Below are 25,248 nucleotides of genomic sequence, written 5' to 3' on the forward strand. Positions count from 1 at the left end.
GTTCTCATTGTGGTTTTAATTTGCATTTCCATAGTGACTAATGATACTGAACATCTTTTCACATGGTTGTTTGCCATGTGTATATCTTCTTTGAAGATACGTCTGTTCAGGTCTCTTGCTCATTTTTTAAATTGGGTTGTTTGTTTTATTGAATTTTGAGAGTTTTCAAATTTATTCTATGACTCTTATGAGAAATGTGTTTTATGAATATTTTCTCCTTGTCTTTGACTTGTTTTTTCATTTTTAAGTGTCTCAAAGAACAGAAGTTTTAAATTTTGATAAATCTCAATGTATCAAGTTGTTCTTTTATAAAATTTATGCTTTTTATATCCTAGAACAATCTAATCCAAAGTTACAGATTTTTTCTGATATTTTCTTCTAGAAGTTCTGTAGTTTTAGGTTTGTATTTAGAGATATACATTTTGAGTTAATTTTTTAATATGATACAAGGTAGGCTTGAGTTTTATTCATTTGCGTGCAGATATCTAATTGTTTCAGCACCATTTCCTGAATAGACTATTTTTTCCTCTGTTGAATTGCCTTGTCATCTTAACCAGAAAATCAATTGGCCACATACATGAGAGTCTATTTCTGGGCTTTCCATTCTGTTCTTCTGATCTGTGTGTCTATCCTTTTGCCATTACCGTATTACCTTTATTAGAGTTGCTTTATAGTTAATCTTGAAATTAGATCATGCAAATCCTTCAGTTTTGTTGTTTTTTTTCAAAATTATTTTGGCTATTCTAGTTCCTTTGCTTTTCTATATACATTTTAGAATCAGGTTGTCGATTCTATCCTTTAAAAAGCATGCTGGTTTTTTAATTTATTTATTTATTTTTTGTGTGTGAGGAAGATTGGCCCTGAGCTAACATGTCTTGCCAGTCTTCCTCTATTTTGTATGTGGGATTACTACCACAGCAGGCCTTGAGGAGCAGTTTGTAGGTCTGCGCCTGGGATCTGAACCCACAAACTCTAGGCCACCAAAGTGGAGCACATGTCCTTAATCAGTACACCACTGGGCTAGCCCCATGCTGGGATTTTAATTAGGATATTTCAGGGAATAGGATTGTTTAGGATCAATTCGCGGACATTAACATCTTAAGTATTTTGAGTCTCCCATGAATATGGTCTCTCTCTCCATTTATTTAGGTCTTTGAATTCTCTCATCAGCATTTGCCGGTTTTCAGCATACAGACCTTACACATATGTTGTTTGTTTCATTGCTAGGTATTTCATATTTTTTGGTGTTATTATGAATGGTACTTTTAAAATTTTTTCAATTTCCAACAAGAGAAACAGAGTCCCTGAGGAGAGAAGCCATGCCTTAGCTGCAGACTGCCATGGGATAAAGGAGAGGCCAGCGTATCGAGCTGCTCCAGTGTTTGGTTGAGTGAGACAGAAGCCTGTGTCCTGCTTCTCCCTCCCTGCCATGGCTTTGTCTCAAGGCCTTGTTCCTCCCCACCCCTCACAGGACTCCTTGATGGAAGTTGGCACTTTCTTGAGTTGGTTTGTCAATCAGTCGTAACTGGCTACTGTGTTTCCAGAAGTGTTATAGCAAATTCCTTTGCTAAAAAATCTAATAGGTTTTCATTTTGTTTTCCTCTCTGAAGATTTAATATATTTTGATCATTATTTTGTAATATCTGTGTAGGCATATTCCTTAGAGTCAACAAAACCTAAGCCATTGTCATTGAAGTTGTTTTATCTGTAATATAAAATGGCCAGCAGTGTTTTGGAGAATTGTAGAGTGCGTAGTATCTATAAGGAAGATAAGGCTGATGTGAGAGCTTAGGTTTATAAGCCAGTGATTTCTCATTTGGGTTCATACTGATGCTTTCCTTTTTTTTTAGACTCTATTACAGCTACCACCTGCTATGGTAGAAGAAGGTGAGGAAATTCAAAGTCAGGAAACAGAATTGGAAACAGAAGAGGAGGCCATGCCTGTTCAAGCTGACGTACCCAGTCTAACAGATGCTGGCTCTAGTCAGGAAGCCTCAGCCTCTCAGACTGAGACCACCCCAAGTCAGACTGAGACCACGCCCGATCAGACAGGAGCTGGTTCCAATCCAGAAACCCTCTCTCCTCCTTCCGAGAGCACTGCCACTATGGTGGGCCCTGAGGCTGCGGCCGCGGAGGCGGACACCCCTCAAGATACCACGTCTGCTGCAGAGGAGACCAAGTAGCCAATCTGTAGGCTTTCTTAGGGAGGACATTTCATTCATAAAGTCTACGTAAAGTTACTTTTTGTATTTTATATTTGCTTCTGCCATTTTAAAGGTACTAATTAATGTTCAGTCCTTATTTTTCTTAACTAATTTCAATGTTTGTCTTCTTGGATATATTAAAAAAAATTGTGTATAAACAACTTCAGTTTCCTTTGTCAGTCAGAAGGGCAAATAACCATTCCTTTGATATTTTTATCATTAACTGAGTGTATCTGTAATCAAACCTACATTAAAAGAATTTGCTATAGAATGCACAAGACATACTTGACATTTTTAGTGAACTTCTCCAAAGAAAAGGACAGAATACGCTAGAATTAACCATAAGTGCCCTTAACCAAGTATCCAAATTGGGGAGGAAATAGTTTCTTCTATCATAGTATCAGATGCTCAAGTCATGTTTCCTTTTTTCCTGTCTTTCTTTTCTGTTTCCGTCTTTCTTGATGTGAAGGCATTAACAACCATAAGATAAAGATTTCTCAAATCCATCAAAGAGTTTACAACTATTTCCTTCCCAAAAATCTCATAATGTATTAGAATCACCCAGGGTGTCTGCCGCTTCTTGGGGGAAGTCCAGACCTAATGAATCAGAATCGCAGGGTTAGGGCCCTGGACTCTCTATTTTAGCAGGTGCTCCAAATGTCTGAGTTGCTGGCAGAGTGGCATCAGATAAGGCTGGTGAGACTGAGCCAGGATTTGTCATTCAGCTGAGCAAGAAGAATCTGACAAATCCAACTGAGCAGGAAGAAAGATCCAGAGTCTGGGCAGTGAGAGTCAGTGAACTTAACTCCTGTGCACAGATTAGGATTCTCCCAATGCAGAGGTTTTAAGTTTTCTGCCCTGTTTAGTACTCTTGGTAGATAACCTGCTGCAAGGAGACCTTAAGGTAAAATGTGCTCCAAATTTGGGTGGGGAAAGATCCTAGGACCTTGCTACTCAAGTACGGTTTGCAAGCCAGCAGCATCAGCATCTGTCGAAGTTTATTAGAAATGCAGAAGTTTGGGCTCTACCCCAGACCTGTTAAATCTGAATCTGCATTTCAGCACAGTCCCCAGCTGATTCATATGCACTTGGTAGTTTGAGAAGCACTGTACTGAGATTACTGTGCTGTCGTCAGAGGAATGAAAGGTAGAATGATGATTCTATGATGGTAGAATTAACAGTGAGTATGACTAATGTTTTCTGACAAGGGACTTCTGCTTATAAAGTCCCTGGGCATGATGGCCAGAAAAGAGATGAATATGTGGGGAGGGAGAAGTTGCCCGCTAGTTCTCTCTTCCCCAATTTGACATCTGCTAGAGTGGTTAAGGAGAACGTTTCTCCAAAGTATCTCGTCTAGTGCATCGACTTATAGGCTTGACCGTGTCAAAGAACCTTGAAAGAAAGAAGCCAGAACTGTGTGCTGCATTGAAATGTTTCTGATCCTGATATTTTGAAGGAATGATGAATTCTTTAGGAAATTAAACCCAGAAAGACAAGTCAATGATATTTTTCAGTAAATAGTGTTTGCTCAACTCTACCAGGCTATGGTGGATAAGAGTTACACTCTCATCTTAAAATGGGTCTTACTGCATCCGAACTTTGTGTAAATGTTGGGTGAGGAAAAAGATGAAAGTGTTGGGATGATGAGGGGAGTGAAATACCAAGGAAACTGTACCAGGAGACCTACGTCTGTTTGTTATTAGAGTAGGGATTGAGCCAGATAGTCTGTTACATAATTTCTCTGATTATAAGAATTTGAAAGCAGGTATTGTGGGCATCTGTATGAGGACTAACACAATTATTTTCAATTGTGAATATATAGTATGAGACTAAGGAAGAGGGAAAGAAGTTTTACTGTATTATGTCTTTCCTGGAAAAGATCGATTCTTCTCTACCCTTTAGTGAATATGAATCATGCTACCTGCAACCCAAGTAAGTAAACTGTTATGCTGCTTGCTCGTTAAATAAACCATTTTCCAAACACGGTATCAATCACTGTCTAGCTGGGTGACTGTACTTTCTCCTTTGCTGCTTGATTTTCTATCACACTAGAAAGAAAATTTAACTGGAAGATGGGTAAGTCCCTTGGCCTTTGTCAAAGTAATATTAGATTCTGGTGGTAGGATTTGAATTATTTTATTTTTATTTTAGTATTTTTTTTGGTGAGGGAGATTTTCTCCGAGCAAACATCTGTAGCCAATCTTCCTGTTTTTGCTGAGGAAGAGTGGGCCTGAACTAACATCTGTGCCAGTCTTCCTCTACCTTGTATGTGGGATGCCACCACAGCATGGCTTGACGAGTGGTGTGTAGATCCGCACCCAGGATCCAAACCCACGAACCCCAGGCTGCCAAAGTGGAGCACACAAACTTAACCACTACGCCACCAGGTCAGCCCCAATTTGAATTGTCTTAAATTGTTTATTCACTGGAAAGGGCAGTAAGTTTCAGTTGATTATTGAATCATGGAATTTTTAAAGGAACTTAAGAGATCAACTCTTATATAATAATAGAGTTATTCTATTCAACTTCTTAATAATGAGAAACTGCATCAGATAGTCTTAACCAGGGTCGCAACTGTGGGAGAGGGGTAGAATCCAAGTCTACAGTCCTATGGCAGTGTTTTGTTTGTTTGTTTCAATCAAGCACACATGAGTGATTGCTTCAGGAGTTCTCTATTTAATTTAGGATTACTACATACACAGGTACTCAGCCATGTGACCGTTTCAGATTAGTGTTCCCATTGCTCTCCATCCTGTTTTTTCATATCTGAATATGTCATGATTTTGGAATCTATTTTTAAAAGCAAACCAAAAAGATGCATGCAAAGAGAATGAGCATGAAATGAAGCAATTCAAGGATCTAGACTCTTTTTCACAAAATGCTGAGTTAAGAAAGTTCATTACCAGCAGTTGAGAATAAATAGCTCCATTGATTTGAGCAAATGAATGAGAAGATCTAAACATTATCAGGTCTCTCGAAATTAGTGTAATGATAAAAATTGAGATGTTTTGCTAGATACTGAAAGAAATGATATAAATGGGCCATTTGTGCTCCTATATAAAATGAAGTTTTTTATGATCAGCAGACAGCATGATATTGTAAAACTGACTTTGAACTCACCCAGCCTGGCTCAGATTTTAACTTAATTTATTCATCAGCATTTGGGTTGACCTTGGGCAAGTTTTATAACCTCTCTAAAGCCCAGTTTTCTGTATCTACAAGATAGGGGAAAGATCTGTTTGTTTGTTAATGGGGTAATGTGTATGAAAATATCTGGCACCTAGGGGCTCAGTTAATACCAGTCCCTCTTTCTCCATTTTTACCCCAAAATCTTTGAGACAATGTAGGATGTTGCCAACCAGTCCTCTGACTTGAGTGCTTAGCCATGCCCCTATCCAGGGAGCATGGAGGATGATGAAGAAGGGAACATGTCATGACAATTCAACTTTGAGGATCAAGGGTCAAGCCTACTGATTGGGAACCTCTGCATCAGTCCGTTGTGACACTGAGGATGATCTCTGCTGAAATTAAAATTCTGGCAAAGCAGCATAACCAGAGGGAAGACACTAGTTGCCATCATGCTGATGTATTGATAACTTGTATCGCTTCTGAATCCTGTACTTGCCCTGGCCCCAAGTCATCTATATTGTTGTATTTATTTAGCTTTGTGCCTTGAATGCACTTTTTCCTTTTTTATCTTGCAGCCATTCAAATGGTATTTTTAGAGATGTTGTTTCAATTAAAATAAGGTTAAAAAGATTTTTTTTTAAATGCTGACCCTTTTGCATGAGCCAGAAGAGTGGTTCAAAAATAAGCAACAGCTTGCTTCCTGTGAAAAATGCTTGGCCGTTAGCGGTTGTAATTACGAAGTAATCATGTTAACAGATGTTTAAGAATAATGCCACTGGAGCTGTACTGAGCCAAGGATGGAAATGAACATGTAAAACCATTTTTTCTTCATCCATTGGTACTCTTTAGTACCCAACAAGGGGTTTTAATTCAATGGGATCCAGAAGCTTTGAACACTTTAGTTTTTCTTCCTAGGGACAATCCTGAGCTCAGTGCCCTGGAGCATGACTCAGAATGTGGCATGGTTACTGCTGACCCACACTGTGCCAGCTTTATTCAGTTAGCTCTCTGCCTTTTGGCTTATGCTTATTTCAGTGGCTGCTCAAATTTTGTGTTTACATACAAAGATGACTAATCTCATTATATCTCAGTATATATTACAGAAAACATTAGTCTTGAAAAATACTGTGGAAAACATATTCTGTGTTCAAATAAGTTTGGGGAACACAATTAATTATTACTCCCCTTTTGCTGAATCACAATGCATTGTTAATTAAAGGTTCTGAGAATTCCTGCTGGAAAAAATCATGTTTGACTTTGTTTAATCTGGCATTTCCTGAATTTATTTGACCATAGAACTCTTTTTTTTTTTTTTTTTTTCAAATAAGACACCTTAGGGAACTAGCTCCTCAACACGGTTTGGGAACCAGTATCTTTACAGAAGCATTGAACTGTGATTCTTCCTTGGAAAATTAAGAGGAGCATAATATGCCACCCTAAAATATGCCACTTTGGCATAAGGATTGGTTTGAGTTGAAAGCAACTGAGAAGCAGCAGATGCAGCAAGAACTCTGTCTGTCCTGTTTCTGCCTGAAAGCAGGGCACAAATTTCCTTTTGTAAAAGTGTCCCGTCTCTCCTGTGCCAGGGGAAGGAAAACAACCTTTATCACTGGAAATGAACACAATGCTGAGATGTCTGCATAAACAAACCTGACTAGAATAACACTTGTCTTCCATTAGTTTCCCATGTGTTTACTTTTCCACAATTTACTACTCCTAAAAGCCCAAACCTCCTTCTCCTTTGCCTATTTACTTCATGATTTATCACCCTTTGTTAAAATGGTATAGGAGCATCCAAGCCTTACAGCTGCTTTGGGGTTTTCACTTCTCTTCTGTGTAGCCCCTGTGGAAGTAAAGTTAAAAACATCAATTGAATGTGTATGCTTTATCTCCTGTTGATCTGTCTTTTCCTGGTTTAATTCACAGACCCCAGTGACAAAAACTTTAGCGGTAAAGTTTTTCCTTCCCTACAAAAAAAAAAGGGCTCTAATAGATATATTTTTTCTCTAAGTAACCAGAGGCTGAAGTAACACAGCTGAAGAAGAAACTAGAGGTGAAGTGATTTGTACAAAATGTCATATTGTAGTGTAATTTGTTGAGTGTCATGTGGTATTAATAGCAACATCCTGAAAATGCAAATGAATAAGTTTGATCAATGTACCATGACATTCCTTCATGTGAGCCTCCTAAGAAAAGGTCATTGAGCATTCTCTGTTCACATTTTAATTTCAGATTCCAGTGTTTCACACTAGGCTTTCCTCATTTCTTACATGCAGTGAAAGAACAGTTCCTATTTCCAACTGTTTTCTCAGTTCTTTAAATATTTGTTTCTTTAAAAAGTTTAAATGTTTCTTCCCTTAAAAAGTTTAAGTTTTGGGGCTGGCCCCATGGCCGAGTGGTTAAGTTCTCCCCCTCGGCTTCAGCAGCCCAGGGTTTCGCTGGTTCAGATCCTGAGCGTGGACATGGCACCGCTCATCAGGCCATGCTGAGGTGGCGTCCCACATAGCACAACCAGAAGGACCTACAACTAGAATATACAACTATGTACCAGGGGGCTTCAGGGAGAAGAAGAAGGAAAAAAAAAAAAAAGATTGGCAACAGATGTTAGCTCAGGAGCCAATCTTTAAAAAACAAAAAGTTTAAGTTTCAAAAATGGAAAAGAATGGCCAATAGAGGTGGGCCAGAAATAATAGAAGAAAATTAAGACAAATATAAAAAATGAAAAAATTTCCCTTCATAAGAATGTTTAACAATAGAGGACCTCAAAAGTTACTTGCTTCAGACATGTTAATTTCCCTCTTGGTTCATCTCCAGAGATAAGCACCCCCACAATCCCCTTCCTCTCCATCTTTGACTTAGATTGTACACTCACCCAACACTTACCTCTTCTTGCAGTAAATCTAAGTGCATTCCAAGAACCTCAGTGGTAGCTGCTGCTCTTTGAAAGCTGCCTGGTTTAATATAAAAAGATCCTTGCAGAAACTGATTTTATTGATATTTTTCAAAAAGTCAAGAGTTCTGGATAGGAAAAGGTCATATAAAATACTGTGTTTTTCTCGTTTAGTTCAGTGGTTCATGTTGGCCATTTTGGGGGAGGGTTCTTCTGCTTTTTAGTTCAGTTGTTTACAAATAAATGTGCTGACTGTATTGCTGTATTTTCATTACCTCTGTGCCTCTAGTAGCCCCTTCTAGTGCTGGTTTCTTCTAATCTCAAACTGGCCCAGGAGGAGTGGTGGAACAGCAGTAGACCTAGTTAATTTGCATTCCATTTTGCTGGTTGACTACTTTTCACAGAAGTGAATTGAGTTACAGTAGAAAGTTGGAAGTTGTCTTTGAAACCGTCTAATTCTTGTGCATCAATAGACTATTGAGTGCCCTCTGTATGACACGCAGCAATGCCAAAAACAACCCCATTCATTCATAGATGAGAACACCAAGGCATTCAGTGATGTGCTTAGGACAGCACAGTTAGTTGAACTGAGACTAAAACCACCATCTGACTTTCAGGCAAATCCCTTACCATGCTGTTCCTCTAAACTTACTTGCTTGAGACAAATCAAAGTAGAAGGAGCAACACTTATACCCCACACACGAGTAAGACCAGCCTACGAAAGCGTTCCTCTCAGGATTAGAACATCAGAGAGGAGACTAGATTCCCAGAATCAGGATAGAAGCTAAGAGATCTAAAGAAAGCATGCTTCGATATTTACAATGTTTATACTTATGAGTGAAAGCCAAATTAATACTTGTTTTAGTTTGGAATAAGTATGAGAAACATAATGGGAAGGAACTCTAGCAACTGCTACTTAATCTGTGCTTCCAAAATGCTGGTTAATTATCCTAAAGCCATTTCATTTTTAAGCAAAGTCAGAACAGGTTAAATAACAATGGTTTTAAAAGAGTGTAGTGTATAATAAAGAGAAAGATAGGATTTACCAAGACCTGCAATTTTAATTACCATTACACATCAACTGGTTCAACCTCCCAATTTAATTCTACCCACCACAAACCCAGCATTAGCATATTTGGGAGCTGAAAAGAACATCCATGTGAGTTTAAAGTTCCCAGGAGTAAAAGTCTATTTTTAAAACAACTCAAAGCAAGATGCTCTTAGACAATTACAGAAATCACTTACGATAAGTTTTTAAGTGGCTGCCATTGCAACTCTAGATCTAGTTGAACTCCTTAAACAAATGGGCTCATCTGAGCAAGTAGAAAATGTGTCTCCTCTGCAGAAGTACAGTCCTAGCTTTGGTGAACAGTCACGAATGTCAGCTATCATTGATTGTGCAGGAATAAATTGGTCAAGTGATTCTCTTTAATTGCCATAGCACTATTTATATTGCGCATGGGAAGTGAAATTATTGGTCCTTGTCTAGAATTAACAATTACAGGGTTTACCTGCCCTTGACCTGGCTAGTCTGAAATGTTGAATGCAGATCAGATGAATGTAAAGGCCTCTGACACCAGACGTGGTGCTCTCAGAACAGAATAAAAGCATTAGCGATAAGGAGTTCCTAAATTAGCGGGACCTTGCATAAAGCAGGATGTGCTACATATCAGTAGGCATTTTGGGATCGTAAGGGATCCATTTGATAATAGATTGTATGAAATATTTACACTCATTTTTAGAAAAAAATAACACTAGAAGAAGGAGGGTATTTTGTGTGTGAAATATGCAAATTCCTTTGGTTCCGATGCCAGCCATGTGGACACCACTTTTTCCTGTTTGAGTTAACTATTTAGTGAAGTATGTTACACATACAGAAAAGTACACAAGTCATAGGTTAACAACTCAATAAATTTTTATAAAGTCAATACAACCATGTAATCATCACTCAAACAAAGAAATAGAACATTGCCAGCTCCCCAGAAATTCCCCGTTGGGTCTCCTACCAGTCATTATTCCCTGCCAAAAGAAATATCTGTCTTCTGTCATGTTTAGTTTTGCCTGTTTTTGAGCTTTATGTAAATAGAAACATACAGAATGTACTTTTTTGTGTCTGGCTTCTCAAGTAGATTTCTCTGTGTGATGTGAGAAAGCGATCAAGATTCACTGGGCACTGTCTGTTAGAAGACCATCATTTCCCTCACTAGACTGTAGTGTCATCTCTGTCATAAATCAAATGATAGCATGCATGTGAATCTATTTCTGGAAATATTTCGTTGTTATATTTTTCTTTTCTTGTGTCAACATTCCACTGTTTTAGTTACTGTAGCTTTATAATAAATCTTGATATCTAGTTGTGTATATCCTTCAGTTATATTCTTCTTCAAGATATTGGCCATTCTTAGTCTTTGGATAAATTTTAGAATCATCTTGTCAATTCTACAAAAAAAAAACTTGCTGGGATTTTTATCAGGATTGCACTGATCAATTTGGGGAAAATTGGCATCTTTACAATCTAGGTCTATGGTCTCTCTTTCTGTTTACTTAGGCCTTCTTTAATCACAACAATGTTTTGTAGTTTTCTATATAAAGGTCTTGGCCATCTTTTGTTAAATTTATTCCTAGGTATTTGATTTTTTTTAACTATTGTAATTGGTACTTTTTTATTACATTTTATTGCATTTTGTAATAGTTTGTTATTGTTATATAGAAATACAATATGTTTTTGTATGTTGACGTGGTATATGGCATCTTGTTGAATTTACTTATTATTTCTTAGAGTTTGACAGTAGATTCTTTGGGTTTTCCACATACATAACCGTGTCATCTGTGAATGATGGTAGTTTTGTTTCTTCCTTTCAATCTTTATACTTTTAATTTCCTTTTTAATCTACATCCCTGTTATTCCCCTTTTCTGATCTTACTGACCTTTTAAGGACCTCCACTACAATGTTGAATAGAGGCTGTCAGAACAAATGTCTTCGTTTCTTCCCAATCTTAGGGGCAAAGTTTTCAATATTTCACCTTTAAATATAGTGTTTGCTATAGATTTTTGTGATATTCTATCAGATTTTAAGAGTTTTCTTCTATTCATAGTTTGCCAAGTTTTTTTTTCTTTTAACGTGAATAGAGATTGAATTCTAACAAATGCTTTTTCTGTATCCATCAAGATGATTGTATGCTTTTCTCCTTTATCTGTTAATGTGGTGAATTACATTGATTTGTTTTTCTATTGACTGGGTTTTTTTCTGATTATGGGCCCAAATTGCTGCTCTTCATGTGTCTAGTTATATTTTACTGGATGTTGAAATTGCAAATGTTATGTTTGAATGTTTGGATTTTGTTGTCTTCCTTTAGAGAGTGTTGAAGTTTGCTTGGAACCAGTCACTTGTGGATAATTAGGTCAATCTTGTTGATGTTGGTTTTTAAGCTTTGTTGTGCAGGTGTAGAGTCTCTTTACACTAGGGCTAGTTTAGCTTTCACTAAGTTGTGACCCCTCTGTGCTCACTGCCTCAGGTGTTCAATGAAGTGTCTCTGCTCAGGATGGTTGAAATTTAAACATTTCTTGTTCTTATGTGAGCTGTGAGAATTGTTTAGCTTATAGCTCCCGGGTAGTTAGTTGTTTTTGGCTCGACGTCATGGAGTTTCACTCTGTGTCTGTGTAGGTTAGCATTCAGTCAAAGATTGGAGGGGACCCGTCTTCAGATTTCTAGAGTTCTTTGTATGCATAACTCTCTCCTCTCATATACTCTGCTCCACAAATTCCAGCCAGCTCAGCCTCCCCGGATTTCTAGCTCCTAAATCCAGTGAGACTGCTGGACTTCTACTTAGGTTCTCGCCCACTGTGCTGCTGTTTGGAAATTGCCTCTGGGAAAAAAGCCAGGGTAATCAGAGGGCTCATCTTGTTTTCTTCCCTTTCTTTCAGGGATTGCAGACCTATGCTGCCTGTAGTTTAACGTCTGAAAGTAGTTGCTTCATCTATTTTGTCTAGTTTTCTAGTTGATTATAGTGAGATGATGAGTTACTATTTCATGAGCGGGAGCAGAAATTCTCCCGTTGATTGGTTTTTCAGATATTAAAGCAACCTTACAGTCCTAATAGTCCTAATCTTTGAAGGATAATTGGTGTACTAAGTTTGCTAATACTTTGATTATGATTCTTGCATCTATGTTTGCGAGAGTGATTAGTCCATAATTATCATTATGATGATGATATTATTCCTATCAGATCGAGTATCAAGATTATGCTGACCTCATAAACTGAGTTAAAAGTGTTGTCTCCTTTTTCTATTCACTGGAAGAGATTTTGTAAAATTGGCATTATTTCTTTCTTCAGCATTTGGAACCATTCACCAGTGAAGTCATCCAAGCCTGGAGATTTCTTTGTGGAAAGATTTTTAATTTCAGATTCAATTTATTTGATAGTGTAAGACTATTCTATTTCTTGTTGTGTTGGTTTTTGTAAGTTGTGTTTTTCTAGGAATTTGTTCATTTCAGCTGAATTTGCAAATTTATATTGTCAAAAATAATGTATAATATCTTTAAAGCACAGCTTTAGCTATATCCCACACATCCCATATCATATTTTCATTAATATCCAGTTCAAAATGTTTCCTAATTTCCATTGTGACTTTTTTTTAGCCCTTTTTATCATTTTCATTGAAAACGTTTTGGAACTTAATAGAGATGGTGATTGCACAAAGGTGTGAGTGCACTAAATGCATCTGAATTTTTCACTTTAAAATGGTTAATTTATGTTATGTGAATTTCACTTCAATTTGGAAAAAACACTTCTTAAGAAGTGGATTACTTAATTTCCAAGTATTTGGGCTTTTCTCTTATCTTTTTGTTATTAATTTCTAGCTTCATTCCACTGTGATCAGAGAACATACTCTGTATGATGATAATCTTTTGAAATTTGTCAGGATGTTTATGGTACATGTTCCACATACGCTTGAAAAGATTGTGTATTCTGTGGTAGTTAAGTACCATTTTGCATGTATAAATTAGGTCAAGTTTGTTAATTATTTTGTTCAAATTCCTTATATCCTCACTTACTTTTTTTTGGCTGCTTGTTCTATCAGTCACTGAGAGAGGTGTGTTTTTTTTGAAAAATAAAGTCCCAGTGTGTTGTAGGCTTCTTTATTTCTTCTTTTAGTTCTATCAAATTTTGCTTTGTGTACCGTATTTTGAGGCTATGTTATTAAAAGCATATAAACATATAATTATTATACCTTCTTGATGGATGGATTTTATTATTATTCAAAAATGTCTCTCTTTTAAGTCTAGATATGCTTCTTGCCTTGAAGTCTACCTTGTCTTATATTAATACAGCTATACCAGCTTCCTTTTGGTTGCTTTTTACATGGCATATTTTTTTCCATTCTCTTATTCAAGCTTTCTATGTGCTTATATTTAGGAATTTTTTGTTGTAAGCAACATAGTGTTGGGTTTGGGATTTAATTTTATCCTACTTATAAGCTAACAAGTTGAAGACAGAAGACTCCTGGGTGACAAGCAAAAGACTGTGTTGCTCAGCACAGCAAGCAGATGGGCATCAGGACATTTGTTTGCATCAGTCCCTCTTGCTCCCCAAGCCCACAGAGCTGACGTGGAGGGCCCAGATGGATGCCTGCATACTCAGTGGGTTGTGTTATAAGAGAGGAACACTGGGGAATCCACCAGTTTCACAGCAAGCAGCAAGCAAACTTGTTCATTGTCCAAGAGGGAGACATGACTTCATCCCTCAGGGTTGCTTGCTGCAAACCTAATCCTCTTGAGAAACGGCCCAGTAAAGAGCAGTCTTGTGTTCTTGGCACACCCAACAAGACAACGTAGAGATACTTTACGATTGCGAACTTACCTAGTTCTCCTTGTAATTCTGTCAATTTTTGCTTGATATATTTTGAGACTATGTTATTAGACATATATAAATTTAGAATTATTACACCTTCATGGTAGACGGACTTTTATTTATCATGAGGAAATGTCCTTCTTTAACTCTAGTAATGTTTCTTGCCTTAAAATCTACTTTTTTTTATGTTAATATAACTACACAAGTTTTCTTTTGGTTTTATTTTTCATGCCATATCTTTTTCCATCCTCTTACTTAATTTTTCTGTGTCCTTGTATTTAAGATTTTTCTTTTGTAAGCAACATATGTAATTAGTGTAATAATCTTTGTCTTTTAATTAGAGTAGGTCATTTTACATTTATATAATTGCTGATATTTAGGTTTATGTTAACCACTTTATTTCCCTATGTTTTCTGTTTCCTTTTCTCATCTTTCTTGTCTTCCTTTGTATATATAAAGTATTTATTATTATTTCATTTTCCCCATTCTATTAGTTTGTTAATAATACATTCTTTTAACAGTATCCTAAAGATTGCAACAGGCATTGTTGACGTATTATGGTCTACTCAGAAATAATACCTATTTCCAAATGATGCTAAGACTTTATAATACTGACTACATTAAACCCCTCCTGCTTTGTGTTATTGTTGTTATATATTTTATTTCTACATAAATTTTTGTAGAATTTTTTCTACCTTCCAATTAAAATATTATTATTATTGTTTGGTAAGTTAATATTCATCTAGATTTACCCTTTCCGTTGCTCTTCATTCCTTAATATATTTGTTCTCCATCTGGGATAATTTTCTTTCTTTATGATCAATTAAATGCCTTTACTATTTCCTTTAGTGCAAGTGTGCTACTGACAAATTCTCTCAGTTTTTGTTTGTTTGGAATGTCTTTATTTCACCTTTGTTTTTTGAGAGATATTTTCACTATGTATAGAATTCTAAATTGTGAATTTTTTTTTTGAGACTTAAAAAATACATTTTATTGTCTTCTGCTTCTATCTCTCTTTGGAAGAGTCAGCTGTCAGTCTTTTGTTGCTCCTTTCAAAATAACATCTCTTTTCACTGGCTGCTTTTTAAAATTTCTATCTGTGTTACTAATTTTTGTCAGTTTGCCTAGGACGTTCCAGGTGCAGTCTGGATATTTTCTACTTACCTTTCTTCCACTCCACTAATCCCCTCTCCAGCTCTGCTGTATTTGCTACTAAACCCACCTACTGAATGCTAATATTAGCTTTTGCAATTTTCATCTCCATAATTTCCACTTTATTCTCTTTTAACAAATTCCATTTCTTTGGTGAAACTCTCCTTCTTGTAATCTCTTTTCTTGAACATATTAATCGCAGTTATTTTAGTGTATCTGATAACTTCAGTATCTGGTTCACCTGTCTGTGTTTCTGTTACCTGTTTCTTCTCTCAGTCCTATTTCTTGCTATTCCTGGCAATTTTTTAATGAATGTCTGACATCGTATTTGAAGTATTACACAGGCTCTGAATGATGTTTTCTCCCTCGAGACGATTTACCCTCTCTTCTCACAAGCAGCCAGGAGGCAGATTGCCTCAATCCAATTGAGACCACTGCTCCCAGGCTGGTTTGGTATCTTTGGGAATGTCAGTCTAGCTCTGGCTCACCCTCATTCCAAGGATGTAGTCCTCTAGAGGTCGCAGGTGAGGGTCTCGGATGCTTTTTGGGTCCAGTCCTCCTTGGCAAATTCTGAATTCAGTTTTTGTCTCCATGGCATTATGAAACTGCCAAAGACTCTGCTTTGCTTTTTCACCCAGTTTCTGTTTGGTTTCCAAGCCTCTTGTCCTGCATAACTTAATCAGTAAATAACTTGAAGAAAACTGATGCTGATGCTGGGCTCACATTTGTCCACTATCTTCTCTAGGATCTTGAGTCTATGCATCCTAATTGCCTTAGCAGCTTAAAACTTCAATTTTTATCTTCCCAGACCCATCAAATTACTGCTGACTTCTCAACTGTTTGCCCTGCTCCAAGCATGCCAAATGGCCTGTCTTATTCTGCTAGGGCTGCTATAACAAAAATACCAAAGACTGGGTGGCTTAAACAATAAATATTTCTCACAGTTCTGGAGGCTGGCAGTCCAAGATCAAGGTACTGGCCGATTTGGTGTCTGGTGAGTACCCACTTCCTGATTCAAAGGCTACTGTCCTTTTGCTATGACCTTAAACATCAGAAAGAGGGCAAGAATATTTTCTGGGGTCCCTTTTACAAGGGCACTAATTCCATTTGTGAGGGCTCCACCCTTATGACCTAATTACCTCCCAAATGCCCCACCTCCCAATACTATTACATTGGAGGTTAGGATTTCAACATAGGAATTTTGGGAGGACGCAAACATACAGTCCATTGCATGCCTTAGGAGTTAAGCAATGTGCAAGAAATTAGGATCACTCAATAAGTGTCTGTGCCTTCAAGTCCTGGCTATCTTGGTAGGCTTCTAGTGATTTCAAGCAGGTTTTTTTCTTTAATTTTATCCAGCTTTTTCCATTGTTCTTGGAGAATATTGGTCAGGCTATTCCATTATAGTTGGATGGGACCATATTTGAGAAACTCTGATTTAATGCCTTATTGTACCTATTTTTGTAACATACCATTTCCCTTACCAAACTCTAAGTCTTTGCAGAATTATCTCTAATTCTCAGCTTGGTCAGACCCTGCTTTATTCCTGAAGGAGCCTTATACTTGATCTCTGACCAATCCTAGGAGTCATTAGGAGAAGGAGAAAGTAAGACACTAAAGGCTAGCCCTGTCATCCACAGCTTCAGGTCACCCCTGCTGCCAGTTGGGCTCAGAACATATGCACTAGGCATGGGCAATTTCAGGTTTTGGTGGGCCCAAAGTATATGCAATTTTAAGGACTATATTTAAGAAACAGGATGCAAAATTATAAATACAAAATTAAGTATAAGATCTTGGAAGGGGCTATGCAAGACAGGAGTCTTGAAACTTAACCTTCATTAGCTTCATACTAACTCTGCCTCTGGCTTGGGTTGAAATTTTTGTTTCTTCATCCCTTCCTAAACCCCTATCTTAATGAGCAACTACTCTAGATCTGTTTCTTTCACACGAGGTTTGGGGTCCTGCCATGGATTTGGGTTTCAATTCTACGCCTGGCCTAACTATATCCTTAAAAGTGGCTGACAGGAAGGGATGTCCTAAGGTCTTTCAGAAAGAAGGACCACTGGGCCAGAAGGAGGCTCAGAAATCAATGAGAAACACTGAAGATGGGCTTTCAGACAAAAATATTACGGAAGTTTACTGGGTATCTTCTATATACCACATACTGTGCTTTGACCTGCTTTCTCTCATTTAATCTTTTCAATAACACTGAAACATAGGAATCACTTAAAAATCCCCATTGTACAGATGAGAAAACTTCTGTAAGCCTTATTTGTCCAAAGTCACAACATTTATAAGTGAGACAACCTGGATTTGAACTTTGCCTCCAAAGTCCATCATTCTCTAAACTGCTTCCAGATATAACCATTTTGTTATATTTAGCCACAGACGCCTGGCTCGGAGGTGGGTTGTATTGTCTGTGATGATGTTGGAAAAGTTGCTTTATGTCGCTGAGATCCCCATAGGTCATAAAGCTGCTTTTCTCCCTGTTAGATGGGGATGATAAACTCTTAGTCAGGGTTTTGCTCATAACAGCCATAGAGTTTGCTTCAAGCCGTTCCTCTCGGCTTCAGTCACCATGGTTATGAATTTATTGACATCATTCTCATTCAAACAGTTTTTTAGTTAGAGAAATCTCCATTGACATTTATTCCTAATTTGTACCACAGTGCATTTCATTTAAAATATCATAGGGATATGTACTCATGACCATTTCATTATTTATTACAAGAGTCAGTATTCCCCGAGCACCAGAAGAGAAACCAAACAGACACTATTTCATCTTAGCAGGATCTAGAGTTGTACTGTTGCCTTTTGTCAGCTCCGCTTATGTAACTCAGAGGAAGAGCACTTACCACCGTTAGAGTTTTTCACAGAGAGGGCCTGGGTGTACAGCGCCCTGCCAAGTTTCCCATTAGTTATGGAGAAAAGCCATTTGTATTCTGAAATTGCAAATCAGCCAGGCAATCACCACACAGAAATAGCCCCCATGAAAATAAAGCAGTGCTATATTTGAAGCCTTAATCATGTATATTTATAGACCTGAATTTAGTTCTCTTTGGAAATTTTCGCATTATACAGTAACGTTGTGATCACCAACATGCTCAGAGGGTGAGGGGATGGGACGTCTGATCCACTTATATTTTCTGAGTAATGGCGAGTTAGTCATGAAGAAGTTTTCTGTCCACCCTTTGCTGAATGCCTTTCAAAACTTGCTTCAGTCAGCTCATAAGGAGGTCAGAGAGCCACCTGTGAGGTACTGCAGGTGGGAGGAGCAGGGCAGTTGTGTTCTCCCTGGATTTGTCACCGATGGATAAAAATCCACCACCGGAGATTCAGTCTTATGGCTTAGCACCCTTTCCCACAATAAAATGAAAAGCACTTGGGTTGGCGATCATACTGTACATATTAGTGCTTTCGAATTCAGTATTAATAAGTTTACCAGGACATATCCTGAGAGAAGATTTGAAAAGATGGTGGATATTTGAGTGCCTTGGGTATGTGGTGTGAGAGAACGATCTCACCTGTTTCCAAATGCTTGGTGGGAGGCTGCCCTTCGATGAATACGCATCATTGATCTGTGGTGACTCAGCATTTTCTTGGTCCCTGAGACTGGGCACATGCAGAATGACTCATCAGCCTCCTCACCCTCACACTGGCGTCTGTGACCTTCACAATCTCCCCATCTCCTAGTCACTCATGCTGGAGAGGGAGGGCCCCACTGAGCAAACATTTGGAGGAGGTGAGGGAAGGAGACATATGGATACCTAGACGAAGAATATTCCAGGCAGAGGGAACAGGACCGGGCCCAGGGTGTTTAAGACAAATGAGGGAGCAGTAGAAGGAGAGGAGGCCAGAGAGGTACTGGTGTTGGCATTTTCCACTGTTCAAATTAAAAAGCTTAGGGTTGTCTTTGACTTCTTTCTCTGCCTCTATCCCCAAATCCACTCCTTCCCCAAGTGTTCTGAAACATTTCTCACAATTGTGACCTCCTCTCCATTCCCTCTCCAATGTACTATGGCACAAGATCACTTCCTCCCAGATTTGATGCCTGACTGCAAAGCCCTGACTCGTGCCTTTTGCCTGCCCAAATCTGTCCCCCAGTTTGCTGATAGAGTTAGCCTTTCAAACCACATATCTGATCATGTCGTCCCCCTCTGTAACATCCTCAGTGACTCCCCATTATCTATGCTAGCACCATCCAATAGAACTTTCTACAATGATGAAAACGTTTTATAATCTGTGCTGTCTAATGTCCATACATGCATTTGAACTCTTGTTAGCGAGATTGAGAAACTGAGTTTTTTATTTTATTTAATTTTAGATAATTTAAGTAGCCACATGTAGCTAGTGGCTTTAGTATTGGACAGTGCAGCATTTCTATGGTGTTTGATCTTTTGAGAAAGTCCTATTTCCCTTTGGGAATCTGAAGAAAGCTTCATTTTCCTCCAACAATTCAGTTAGAATATTTGTCCCAGAATTCTATTGGGTTGTGATTCCAGGAAGCCCACTCGCATATCCCTGGTTAAGATCCCTTGGCCTAGAGGGTGTGGGGAATCAGAATTGGCCACCCCAAAATGTGTCTCTTTGGTTGAGGACAAAAGACTCTGAAAGAAACTTTGACATTCCTCTTAACTTCCTAAAAGAATTTAAGAAGGAAATCCTGTCCCCAGGACAGGCCATCACCATAGATAACTCTGGGAATTGGTAGATTGTGAGGGTCCTTGCTAAGCTGATTTTTATGAAAGTTCCGTCTGCCAAACATTTGCTTTTCTGTGTCCATATGAATTGCCTTCCTCTCCTTTAAGGTCCCAAACCACTACCCGCAACATCCTCCTTTGTCTTTAGCTGAGGATGATATTTAAGGTGGCAGCTTTGGCCATTCTGGCAAGTTACTCAGCTTTCCTGGGTTTCTCCCATATATACATGTTATAAAGCTTTGTTTGATTTTCTCCTGTTATTCTGTCTCATGTCAATCTAATTCTTAGATAAGCCAGAAGGACCTAGAGGGTAGAGGAATTGTCTTTCTCCCCTGTGAGGGTAAAGTCCAAGCCCATTTCTGGGGCTGGGAAACAGAGACCACATGGATAATATCCTCTGTCTCAAGCTCGATTGGACAGATGGATTACTCTCAGCTCCTAGAATCAGACTGGTTTGAGGATGCATGATGATCAGGAAAGGAAGCTAGGGGTCAGTCCCAGAGGGCACTGTTAAGTGTCAGGTGGCACAGCATCAGGAGTGAGGAGAGCAGCAAGATTGGAAATGCAGTGCCAGGTGTGGCAAGGAAGTCTGGTCCACACTGGAGGTCGTGGGTGAAGGGAGGTGGTGGTGCCAGTGCTGGGACACGCCAGTCCACTTACAGGAACAGTAGCCCCATCCCATGTGCTCTGTGCCACCATCATGCTGTGCCACTCTTCACAGTTCCCCGAATACAGCATGCTTCCGTATCTTGGCTCACACAACCTCTTGCTAAAACGCTTTTCCTTTCCTGTTGACCTGGCAAACTCCTCATTCTACAAGGTCACATTCATCAACTCTGATGCTTCCCCCACCTCTCTTTCTTAAGAAAGCAATCACCCCTCAGCTGTACTCTCTCCCCTCCTAACCTCCCAGTGCAGATTAGTAGTTCTGGAATCAGGCAGACCTAAATTAAAAGTAAGTTAAGTGCTCTGCCGCTTGCTAAGTGGGTGACTCTGAGCCACATGGCTTTAGTTTCCTCATCTGCATAATTGAGGAGATAATGCTTTCTTTGAGGAGTTGTTATAAGGATTAATATTTTGAGATACAGGAATTGACTAGTATAATGCCAGACACATAGTGGGAACTCAACAAACAGTAGCTGTCATTACTATCATTGTCATCTGTCTGAATGGTGGTGTTAACACAGGATGCTACAGTTACTTGCTTATGGATGTTCTTCTCTCCCACAGTAGATTGGATACCAGAGTAGCTTTCCTATTTCAAGCAGGTTAGATGCCATCTGACATGAAGAAGCAGCATACAACCTGGTTGCTAGTCATAAATGTTCCAGGAATCATATATTTGGCTAAAGAATTTTAGGGCATCCTTACTCTGTATCACACCCTTCAATCAGACAGACAAATGCATAATAACGTATAATAAATATGTACTGTCCAAATGTGTTTTGCATGGTTTGAAATGTTTGGAAAGATCTGGTCAAGAATGTCCCTTCTCAGTCCTGGCATTGTCCAAATCCTCTACTTTTGTCATACCTTAGTTAGCTGACCAATGTCAGAGAACAGTGCATGTGATGGGGCTACTGTTGTCCAGCTCTGTTCCCTATAAATAGAGGGAGGAAGATACAGAGCAGGTATAATCTAAGTGAGGAAAACATCTGAGACAATAATGGTGATGATAGTGATGATGATGAAGAAGATGGTGATGCTGCTGCTGATAATAATATTTATTGAGCACTTATGCATCAGCTACTATGGTATTTGTTTTACACAATTACATCTGATTCTCACAAAAAGCCCATGGTCCTACATGTCCTGTTTTATAGATGAGAAAATTGAAGCATAAAAAACTTAAGAAACGTATCCCAGGTTTACACAGCCAATAAGTGGAGAAGCCAGGATTCGAACCAGGATATTTGAGTACAGGGCCTATATCTGTGACTGGTTCATGCATGGAGGTGCTGCCCAGAAGGGCAGATCCCGATTCTGGGAATGCAGAGGAAGTGGCTGGTGTGTGAAGTTCTGCGTCACCAGGAAATAAGATATTGGCTCTGGGCGTGTGGAGAGGGGCCTGCTGAGATGAAAGGTGACACAGATTCCATTTTTATCTATTACTGAAATACGTGTGGTGAGTGAGCTGTCTCATTCTGGCCTCTTACATGAGTGAAAGCCCTCAGTTGGCTCTCTGAAATGTATTTCTGGTGGGCAGTGGTGCATGACAAAGCCTGGCGTGTGGCTGCTGGACAAACTACCTCTATCCTTTGGCACCGTTGGCAGCGGCATCACTCATGGACAAAATGTATTACAGTAACATTCACTTCTCAGCCTCATACCACTCTTAAGATGTCATTGCTTTTATTAGTAAAACACATAATGGGGGCACTCATTGATGTTCTAAAAGAGAAAAACCAACTCCTCCTCAATCTTTTTTCTTTTCTCAGAAATGACTAGAGACTTGGCTTCAAAAAAGGTTGAATGACTGCCTGGTGCTGACTGACTGCTCCACTGTGACTGCCCCAGCCAAGAGGGAGGCTGCAGGCATCTGCAGTAGCCACCTCCTGTTTTTTTGCTTTTAAAAATTATTTCATTGAGGTCATATTGGCCTATAACATTGTGTAAGTTTCAGGTGTACATTATTATACATCAGTTTCTGTATAGACTGCATTGTGTTCACCACCAACAGCCTAGCTTTTACCTGGCACCATACATATGTGCCCCTTTATCCCTTTCATTCTCCCCTCTCCTCCTGCCCCTCTGGTAACCACTAATCTGTTCTCCATATCTACCTGTTTGTTTATTTTCTACATATAAATGAAATTGTATGGTGTTTATCTTTCTCTGTCTGTCTTATTTCGTTTAGCATAATACTGTCAAGGTCCATCCATGTTGTTGCAAATGGCACGATTTTGTCTTATGTTATGGCTCAGTAGTATTTCATTGTGTGTGTGTATATATATATATATATATATATATATATATACCACACAAATGAAATCAACAATTCACAGAGATTTATGCGTCCCTATGTTCATCACAGCATTATTCACAATAGCCAAGCCGCCTCCTGTGAAGGTGGCGCTTGCTGGGATACGGCTGCTCAAAGCCCTCTCTTCTGCTTCTGGCCTGTCCCTTCCCTTGCTCCCTTTCTGTTTCTCTTCAACAATGTTTGCTGCAATCCCCCAGTGTTAGAGATCTTGAACTTCTCACTGCCCTCCCCAGATCCATCTCACTGCCCTGTCCTCACTGGCCTATTTTCTCCTCCATCTGAGCCTCCACTCCTCCATTCCTGCATGGGGCAGACAGCCATGGCTCACCTCTCTTTTCTTTCCCACTCCCACCTTGGCCCAACTGAAGTGTTTTCTTGCTCCTTCCTCGGCTATGATAGAGAATGTGTCCAAAGGCATTTGAGATTGAGAAGTCACAAAGCACAAGTCTGAGTCCCAGCAGCCCTGCTTTGAGCAGACCCTTTGAGTGCCAGTCCAGCCCTGAGCTGCTGTGATGAAATTCTGCCTGGAGCTTCAAACAAAGGAGACCTTTGCCATTGTGGACTAACTAAAACATCCAAAACTGGACCGCTGGGAGGAAGGTGGTGTGCATATTGACAGTGATGTTCTTATGGGGAGGTGAGCTGTGAGGGAGCTCACCAGCTAAGTCACTGCTTGGTGTGTGGGCCAAGCTTTGCTAGGATGTTATTGCCTGCATTTCTTTTCAAGCCTGGGAACCTGGCACAGCCCCATTTAACAGCTCAGCAGGGGCAGTTTACAGATCATATGCCCATTTGTTTGGAGCATCTGATGGATACTGGCTGTCCTGCAGCTTTAGATGTTGCTCAGAGTCAGCATCAATCTTTACCTAGTAAGCTGGAAATGCTCAGTACCTGAATGCAGTGATGTGCATAATGCAACTCTTAAATGTGGAGAATTTTTAGTTGGGTATGTTAGCTTCTCCTCAGACATTTTATTTTTTTTTATTTTTTTAAAGATTTTATTTTTTCCTTTTTCTCCCCAAAGCCCCCTGGTACCTAGTTGTATATTCTTCGTTGTGGGTCCTTCTAGTTGTGGCATGTGGGACGCTGCCTCAGTGTGGTTTGATGAGCAGTGCCATGTCCGCACCCAGGATTCGAAGCAACGAAACACTGGGCCACCTACAGCAGAGCGCGTGAACTTAACCACTAGGCCACGGGGCCAGCCCCTCTCCTCAGACATTTTAAAAAATCCGTTCATTCATTCATTCCCATATCTGGAGAGCCAAAGAAATGCCATAATGTTTCTAGACTACTCTCATTACCACCATCTTTAGAAAGGGTAAGAGGAAATCAGTCGAGAGGCCCTCTCACAGCCTCTCACTGCCCCAGACTGTTTGCAGTGTACGTAATTCATGCAATTTTGGAAGAAAATTAATTAATAGAAGTTCCGTGCTATTGTTGATTGGAGGAAGCATTAAGATATTCCACAAAAGCTTCTTCAAACAGCAAGAAATTTTTTAGGGAAATTTGATATTAAACACTCCCCATTATCTTTGTCCCAAGAAAACAGAATGAAGCCTATCTCATCCCCAGCTCCAGAGAAAGAAAAGCTCCAGCAGGATCCTGTCAGAAATATGAAGCTGCAGGATGACCCAGGTTAACAAAATCATGAAAACTCAATGCTTGAAGGCAGATTATAAATAAAGGCATCTTATGAAGACCAAATCTTGAAACTATGATCCTTGGAGAAAAAGTCAACATTTGCACTCAGATCCACACCTGAATGACAGAAACAATTTGCACCGTAAAGATGGGAACAACACAGACGCTATTCCCCATCCACACTGGTTAAGGGTTATCAACAGCTTCTTAATGAGGCAGAACATGAGATTGATACTGGAATTCTCCGTGTTCCCTTCACAGTATAGTAGAGGGTGAGTTGCCATTCTCAAAAAAAACCCCTTTGTCATTATCTTTAAATTGTGTCAGTGTTAAACAACCCTTTTAGGCATAGTTATATGTAGCTAGCTATATCTTTCCACTTCATTGCTGAAAGAAGCCATACATAAAAGAATACACACATTATGATTCCATTTATATAAAATTCATGAACATGACAATAGGAATCAGAACAATAATAGCCTGTGGGTGTAGAGATTAACTGGAAGGAGGCCTCAGGGAACTTTCCGGGTTGATGGAGATATTCTCTGTCTTGAGTGAGGGCATTGGTTACATGGATGTACACATTTTTTTTCAACTCATCAAGTTGCACACTTAAAATATGTGTGCATCAGATTTGTAATTCTAAGGTAAAATTTATAGAATTTTAAGTCAACATAAAAGGAAAAGGCCTTAGGT

At 39.0% G+C, this 25,248-nt stretch overlaps 1 protein-coding gene across 1 annotated transcript in view; it reads left to right on the forward strand.

Moving 5' to 3' along the window:
• Window positions 1-4,192, forward strand: part of AQR (aquarius intron-binding spliceosomal factor) — a 95,825-nt gene extending 91,633 nt beyond the window's left edge. The window contains exon 35 of the mRNA XM_023620552.2: window positions 1,851-4,192. Within this exon, the coding sequence (XP_023476320.1) occupies window positions 1,851-2,183 (333 nt within the window). The 3' untranslated portion in view covers window positions 2,184-4,192. The remainder of the gene's footprint in view (window positions 1-1,850) is intronic.
• Window positions 4,193-25,248: the final 21,056 nt, after the last annotated feature.

The sequence above is a fragment of the Equus caballus genome, chromosome 1 (assembly GCF_041296265.1).
Source record: "Equus caballus isolate H_3958 breed thoroughbred chromosome 1, TB-T2T, whole genome shotgun sequence".
In the NCBI taxonomy this organism is placed as follows: domain Eukaryota; kingdom Metazoa; phylum Chordata; class Mammalia; order Perissodactyla; family Equidae; genus Equus; species Equus caballus.